The sequence below is a fragment of the Haliotis cracherodii genome, unplaced genomic scaffold (genome assembly GCF_022045235.1).
Source record: "Haliotis cracherodii isolate W230 unplaced genomic scaffold, xgHalCrac1.p SCAF_9, whole genome shotgun sequence".
NCBI classification, from domain to species: Eukaryota; Metazoa; Mollusca; class Gastropoda; order Lepetellida; family Haliotidae; genus Haliotis; species Haliotis cracherodii.
The window spans coordinates 20,107,004-20,115,560 of NW_027266343.1; the positions used below are offsets into that span (position 1 = coordinate 20,107,004).

General features: G+C 41.3%; 1 protein-coding gene across 1 annotated transcript; it reads right to left on the reverse strand.

Annotated features, from left to right (window-relative positions):
- Positions 1 to 5,175: 5,175 nt before the first annotated feature.
- LOC139453071 (E3 ubiquitin-protein ligase TRIM13-like) lies at positions 5,176 to 8,046 on the reverse strand. Its single transcript, XM_071234695.1, has 2 exons — positions 7,965 to 8,046; positions 5,176 to 6,619 (listed from the first exon to the last, which is right to left on the reverse strand). The coding sequence occupies exon 2, from the start codon at positions 6,617 to 6,619 to the stop codon at positions 5,483 to 5,485; it is 1,137 nt and encodes a 378-aa protein (XP_071090796.1). The 5' UTR covers positions 7,965 to 8,046; the 3' UTR covers positions 5,176 to 5,482.
- Between the last annotated feature and the right edge of the window lie 511 nt (positions 8,047 to 8,557).

The window sequence follows — 8,557 nt, forward strand, 5'->3', positions numbered from 1 at the left end:
AGGAGAAGGGGTAGCTGAGCCTATTAATAATTGTTGTTCTCGTCAAATAGTGCTTCTCCACTACTAAGCTACTCATGAGCAGGATGTTTTAAATTATTCAGCTTTAGTTCAAGTTTTTAAAATATTTCGGTTGTTCTCTGGTATTATGAAACTTGTACCTGTCCATTATCAAATCAGGGATGGGATTAATTGTGTGTAGTCAAACTGACTGTAGTCGAAAGAAGGGTGCACCATCCAGACGCACAGCCAAAGATGCGTGAAACCTTTCATCCCGTCGGTGAATATATATATAAACGATGTTCATGTGTTGGGTTCGTTAACCATCGTTAAACACGTATCAATGACACACACGTATTGTCTATTACAGCCAGGTATAATAATTGTCGCGTTTCAACGAGCCTCTATGACCCTTGACAGCCGAGAGGGCTGGCGTGTTGACCCATTGCGACCATCGAAATCACAATGTTTTCAAGCCGCTAACCAACAGGGGGCCTATCAGAACTAGCATGACAGAGATACCCACAATTCATCACTGTTCAGTCGATCGTGTGACCTGCGTACCAGACAGAACATGTACAAGTATACCCAGGCAGCACGTTGTCACGTGACATGTCTTGTACCAGGAGAAGACGCTTCTAAGACTAGTGTGACGGGCAGATGAATGTTGAGAGGCGGAACACTGGGTGAACATAACGGTTTTCTTCTTGTATCATATATAGCTGAATATATCTTGGTAGATTTAACAGTAAATATGTATATAGTACACATTCTACATTTAAAAAGTGTTTGCCTATATTTTTATCTGTTAAACTGATTGAACCACACAAGGTCAAACGAAATAATATATAAGAAATATTTGGATACTCATTTATATTTTATATCTAAATCCGATGGCTAATATTGTTTGCCAACAGTGTAAATAGGAACCACCTTTGGCAGACATTTGCTTTAGCCTCGGATGTCGAAAACACCTAACTAACACATAAATGATATATTCACACCAGGTACCAGCGTTATTGAAGCATTGATTTCCACCAGAGAGAAACACCCACCAGTCATTGCTGATTAAATCCCGCAACATGTTGTGGCAGTTGCCCAGTAAGCCCAAACCGTTAATGTTTCTTCACTTCTGCATCTACACCCAGGAATATATATATATCCTTACACATGATGCTCGACATTTTAGAAGTAAAGGTAAGAAGAACTGTCATGGCAGGTTTTGTGATCAGGCGTTTGTTTGGCCGGTCTGAAGTGAAACATGTGGCTCAACTATCCAACAAGGAAGGCTGGAACCTGTCTCTACGGTATCTCCAACGTTGCTACGACACTGGCTTCTCTACATGGTGGGCGGCGGTCAGGGACGACGGCAGGATCATTGGTAAGTTTTGGCCTAATATTAATTGTTCAAAGTGTCACTCATCCTCGACTATGCAGTGTATTGTATTACCAATAATTATTATAAATAACCATGCATCCAATCGCTGGCTTCGTTGTGGAAGTGGCGTAATGATCTCTAACCTTCCAAGGAATTTCTCTCGCTGCTTTGATTAAAATAACAATCAATCAAATTGACTCTTCTGAACGAGAGTTCGACATAGATCTTCATTCAATATGGCGGTCTCGTAAAAGCGAATCTTTGACAAATTTCAAATAAAGGATTTAACTTAGAATCAGGAGACATTAATGGCTTTAATGGCGAATGAGTTCAGAGTATTTATCATAATGTGATGATTTGATTAAACAAATTGTATTCCGACAAATCAAATGGATTAGGTATAAGTGACACACTTACGTGTCCTTTTCCAACATACATATCATTAGATTGTGGTATGTGAATAATGAATAAGTGCAGAATATAAGTACAGTGCAGAGAAATAATATTCAACTGTACGAGTAATCATAAAAACACATATACATACGTACATACGCACATATATACACACCTGCTCTTATATATACTGTAATACGTAATGCAATGGAAATATACTGCGCTGGACAGTCAAGCATGTGTGCCAAGGGGCGTTTCATATACTTGTTTCTTTGAACATAGCACTTTGGAAAGCATATTTAGGTTAAAATTGAAACTGTTTAGTATGCCATATTGGACATAAGAGTTTTAACTACCTGTATATAATAGACGAGATGGATTGGGAGCTCGTGAGGACCAGGCGAGAATATCTTTACACATGAAATGAATAAATGTCAAATTGGAAGCAAAAACGAAACGGAAGTGAGAATAACCAACAGAAATACAAGCATGTATTCGGTCTGTAGAAGTCATGCATGCATTATTATCTTGTACAATACACATCGAACCGAATGAGTTAAGATGGGACCCATTACATTCAGCCCCATTATGATGTGACATACCCCTTTTAGTGTTAAACTTCTACAATCGACCTTACCTTCGGCCTTCCAAATTTATACTGGACTAGGGTATTCATGGACCATCACCCATTCACTCAAGCGTAATCACTATCATGTCGGGTAATGATTGAAATATTACAGTTCGCTCTTTCAAGCTTTTGCTGATGTGTGGCGTCATAATGTGTAGGTGTGCGGGCACGGGATTTAGCCTGTGTATCTGCCCGATGTGTCTACAAGACACAGAACATGGGCTTTGGTGAGAATTGTTTTTATATCCGGTTTCGTGAAACAGCCATTCCTTAATTTGAGATTCAAACACGCGTAGGTTATTTGATTTGCAAACAAAACCCTGATCCTTTAACGTAAGAATGTAATGTACCTATTGCGTAAATCACGTCTGAAGGTATGAGGTGTCATGAACATTGTTAGACACAATATGGCGCAATGAATGCAAGAATGAGGGCATATCATTAAATCACGGCAGTTTGGATCAGTAAGAAGTGTATCTGTGTCCTGTCGTTAAACGTCCCTTAATGACCATAGAACACCACTCCAACATAACCATCCCTGTCGTCAAATCTATAATATGTATCTTGATTTGGGAATATACACTAATAATTCACGATTAGGATTGTGGAACAGAGAATAATGTACTCTATCTGATCAGGTTCAATTAGTTGATCATGCTGTAAACCACTGGTTTGCGAATCAAGTTTGACTATTTGCAGGTTGGCGTATTGCAGCTGCACTATTTCTGAAGTCGTTTCAGCAATCATTAATACAACTGAGTCACGATATATACACACGCTCTGTTGTAGGGTGCATTGCTACATGTACGTACAGTAGACAACCATGCCAAGTAAAGGCACCGAGGAATAGGACTAAAACTCACGGAGTCGGCTTTTTGGGAAATAAGGCATAAAAGTTTCTTGGGAACTGTCATAAATGTCAATGTTGCTCAAACGTTATCTTTTGAACCATCGCATGAAATGTAACTTTGGACACTTCAGAAATGACTTTAGCACCAATGATGAACAGCACCGTCCGTATACTGCCCGTACATGCTGCCTCATTGACGTCTGTTGAGCACTATGATGAAAATCTACATCCATTCAAAAGAAAGCTTATTTCCGAAAGGTTATCATTGGAGATGCATCCTCTGTCTTTGTGGCATTGGACAAAGTTTCTGATGATGTAATGGGCTATGGAGTTCTTCAACGAGCGAACAAAGGCTGGGACTCCTCGCCAACGTACGCAGAAAATGGTGACGTAGCATACGAACTAATGAGAACGCTTCTTGACCAAGTCCCTTATGGAGATAATGTCACAATGGTTCCTTATGCCGAAAACCGTTCTTCCCTTAAACTTTTGCGTCGAATGGGGTTTTCTTACCAAACTAAATTCACTTTGATTAATTCAAGGAAACCTTTGGATGTGCCTGTGAACAAAATATATTGTGCGGCCGGTACTGAATTTACACCTTTTTAAATCATCAGCACTCAAAAAAATCCTTGTTGCTTCTTAGGCATTGATGTACGTATTCTGTCCTTTCATTGTTCTATATGTGCAGCTTAGTTGCGGGCTAGTCATTAACTGTATCAGATTGATATTCATAACGACGTATTACTTTGCAGATAAGCATGTTTTTTTTAAAAATAATCCTTAGGCCAGTATCTTCACACCACACAGGCGCTTGCACAAAGCGATACATTGTAATGGGGCGGTCGGGTAGCCTAGTGGTTAAAGCGTTCGCTCGTCATGCGCTACATTGTAATGGGGCGGTCGGGTAGCCTTGTGGTTAAAGCGTTCGCTCGTCATGCCGAAGACCCGGGTTCGATTCCCGACATGGGTACAAAGTGTGAAGCTCATTTCCGGTGTCTACCTGCCGTGATATTGCTGGAATATTTCTTAAAGCGGCGTAAAACCATACTCACTCAATCACTCATTCGCTACATTGTAATACCCCGACCAAGGGATCAATGTACACTCGAATTTCAGTCTTAGTTCCCTGGGGGTATCTCTGTGAAGCGCTAGAAGGTTAACATTCACATTACCATCTCATCCTACCGGGTACCCATTCACTGTTCGATGAACAGATTCATATTTGAACACAGTCTCTTGCCAGATGTGCGTCAGTGTGGGCCAGGTCCGAAGCCCTTGAGTCAAAGTGCCGAAAACGGCCGGACACCCGACCATAATTGCTTAACTTCATCTGATTTGTGACGAGTGCCCGACTTTCCTGGTATTTAGCTTAGCAGAGTTGCGATCCTTAGTGTCTGATTATATATTTTGCTTACTTTCAATTCCGATAATGTATGTCATTGACGATGGTTTATGGACAAGCTTATGAATCATTCTTGTCCATATTCTGCTTTATAATAGCAGCTGTTGGTCACATTAGTTTCACAATTGTTGTTTGTTATGTGGACTGTAGTGTGGACACACACACTCTCTCTCTCTCTCTCTCTCTCTCTCTCTCTCTAATATGTATTAAAGAAATAATAGCTTTATTCGTTTTTGTTTTCCATTTAAATGAGATTACGCTTCAAAAGAAGGGATGGCTCTGATCGAGTAAGTTCAACTATGAAACCACTCTGCCAGGGAATTTCATACGTGTCTCATAACACTCAATGTAAATCTGAACTAAACACAAACAAACACGAATATTGAAGTATGAAAGTTCACGAATGAACACTGCATATATGTTCCCTAAAACTGAAATATATATCAAAATTAAAAACCAACCGAACACTTCAGAAAAGATTACTTTTTATTACAGAAGCATACATGCAAGCAGATATAGATATTCACTTCAACAGTCTGGATCAGACAAGCCACTGATTGGTAGCACATATCGACAGACGTTAGATAACATACGACTGTGGGTCAAACACCTCCACCCGTCTCCACCACGCCTTAGATGTAAACTTGCACGACCTGACGATTTGAAGGTGTCACAATGTTATTTTACGCCTCATCCAACACTGTCTCTGTCGAACCACCTTAAACGTAAGTGTGGGTTTGGGTAAGCAGACACAATATTAGAATTGATCGAGTCAGAGTACAAAACACAACTGCGATTAAATACGACTGAACGACAGTGTTCTACGACTTTCTATGAGACGTCTAGAGTTCCGTCTGATAAACAGCAAGTTTCATCATATTTTAAGTACAATTCCAGACCGTACGTTTCGAGGTTAGGACATGCATCTGCAACAGAGATGGGACAGATATACGGAATTTCGAATCCGTTTTTGTCATTCCAAAGAAAATAATAGGTTAACATACAAATGGCATATATGATGGTCGCAATGTGGAACATCATTACAGTATCAGGGACAAACCCCCTGACAACATTCCACACACTCCAGTGTTTCCGGTAGTGGAAGTTACCGTTGTTCAAGACTATCTGGGCGTAGGGGAATTCTGTAGGTGACTTTACAAATAGCTTCAGTGACGGCACCTTCACCTCGACGCCCTCCTCCAACTGATGGGATATTGTTCCCAGGAAACCTTGTTTTTCTTCTACTGTGTTCATGGCTTCAAACAGACCATCTGCAGATTTGTTGTCCAAGCTTTTTTTCACGGAGGTATTGAGATCTAGCATTTTCGTTTTTAGTTTCTTCACCATTGTCAAATAATTCTGTAATTGTATAACATTTGCATTTTCATGTTCCTTGAGAGCGTCTTGCATATTTACAATATGAGTAACAAATTCTTCTTTAACTTTCTCCAAGTGCTCAAATGCGTCTGTGGTCACTGATCTTGTCTCTTCTATCTTTTTTGTGCTTTGTTCTTCAGCCGAATCTATAATCCGTTCTAAAGCATCTATCCTCTCTTTTTCTTTATGAAACTTCTCCTCCATCGTCTCCTTGGCCTCAGCCACAGGAACCACAGTGCTACATTCCCTGTGCTTGTCAATGATGCACTCGGCACACACAAGCATAGAGCAACTGCGGCAATATCGCGTTCGTTGTAAAACATGAACTTTGCATTTGCCAAGTGGGAGAACTATTCTATCCTGAACCAAGTTGCGAAGAACATGATCAGTTGGGAACACTGCCTTTCTCCTGAAGTGTCTCTGGCAGAGTGGGCATCGACAATCATCTGTTTTTGAGAACTTCACATAATCGCCTAAACAGCTGGCACAAAGTCTGTGTGCACAGGGCAGCAGCTTAGGTTCGATAAAAAAGTCCGCGCATATTGGACAGTGGAGGTCTTCCTCAGATATGCTCGGATATTCCATTGTCATCTGAAATAAGGTGACAATATACTGTTATTCATGGTCAACAAACCACAAAAAGAGATACGATGATATTTCACCTACACTAGTACTGCCGACCATTTTCTTAATTACTTATTCTGCTACTTGGGAAGCCCAATCACTACAATGTAAGGGAGATGCATATGGGACTCATTCTGTTTCGAAATTATTCGGATATATCGCGGCATGACAACTTGATGTGGGATGAATCCCGAAAGTGGCACAGGTCGTAGACATTCACCACTCTGGTGAAAGCCCCGATCAGCTCTGATCCTTACAAGGCGAGGAGAAGTACTTCTCCACAGTACTTTGCGATGTCTTTGGGTACTCCCATGCCTGCATGTGTTTTGTCATGCTGTCTAGGACATCTGTTAACATCATGTAAAGAGCTTGTTTTAAAGTCACAAGGGGCACGGGTGGCCCAGTCGTTTAAGGTGCCGCGATTCGCTGTGCAGAGTTGCGTCCTTTGGGCACGCCAGAAACCTATGATTGAGGGTTCGAATCCTGGTTCGCCCCGATTGTTTCTAGGTTTGTCAGCACCATACCCGTGCTCGTGAGTTTCATCGAAGTGGTAAACGTCTGAGACTTAAAGTCACAAACGTCTGAGTAACAAACTCTGACACTGATATGATATTGTTGAAACTCGGAAACGCAGAAATCCTGAGGGCTAGGGGATCGAGTGGGCCAGGCGTCTAAGGCAGAACTGTGTGCTTAAGACGTGCCAGAAACAAAAAAATGATCATGGGTTCGAATACCATATTCGCCATGATTATGTTTTAAGGATTGTCATCACCACACAGCTCGTGGATTTCACCCGAGTTCGCGCTTTCCGCCCACACCCAGCTGACACATTGTGATATATGAATACTGTTCTAAGAGGCGTTAAACCAAACTACCTCACTGAACCCTTATGGTGATAGTTTCAACACGGAACATGTTCATGATTGCATATTAATCTGCAATACAGTGTCAAGGGCGTGCAAAGTCCACATACCAAAACCTATTGCCATGAGACATGCGATAAAACACGTATCCTGGTAGGTCATCGGGTGGGCGTTAACTGGTGTGTGTGTGTGTGTGTGTGTGTGTGTGTGTGTGTGTGTGTGTGTGTGTGTGTGCTTACAAATAACGAGATCTTCATGACATTCGAATCCTAGTGTGCACCTGTAACACCAGGTAAGGGTAAAGGTTTAAGTGTATCACTAAATGTTGCCAACAAGCGCATACCTGTCGCTAGGGTAAGGACAACTTGAACAGAGCTAGTTAGGACGTGGCATTAACTGTGTTCATCGTTTGTAGATGACAATGTGCGGAGATGATGATGAACACTCACCTGAATCTCTCACTACAAACCTCCCCCTCGTGGACCTCCACGTTTACATCAACACTGCAGCGGTCCTCGTTATCGATTACGTAACTGACAGTTACGTCAGATCTCGTCTCGTTCCGAAATTTAATCGCGCCAGTAAATGTTTGTACACGAGATAACATTCATGGTACACACACAGCAGTTTGGAATGCTAAGAAAACACCTCCAGTTGGCAACATTCCAACGTGGTCACAACAACCGGGCGATAAGGCAATAGGAGCACAAGGTCTATCCCCGTAATATAATGACAATGTGATAGAAAACGAAGTCCATGTTTTATTAAAGTGCCCTGCTTATGATGAATTGTGTTTTAATCTGTTGCAAAATGCCTGTTATTTTAATAGATAAAATATACAAAGATAGATCAGCAATAGCCCCGTTAAGATCCGGGTTACAAAAAAGTAGTATAGAAGTTAGAATAGGTCTTCAGCAAGCCATGCTTGTCATAAGAAGCGACTAACGTGGTGGTCGGTTGATGCATGTCATCGTATCCCAGTGATGTAAATCACTGGATTGTCTGGTCCAGACTCGATTATTTACAGACCACCATCATATAG

Bases quoted from the DNA above. Each gene is read 5' to 3' on its own strand.
- LOC139453071 (XM_071234695.1), bottom strand. From the start codon at position 6,619: ATGACAATGGAATATCCGAGCATATCTGAGGAAGACCTCCACTGTCCA.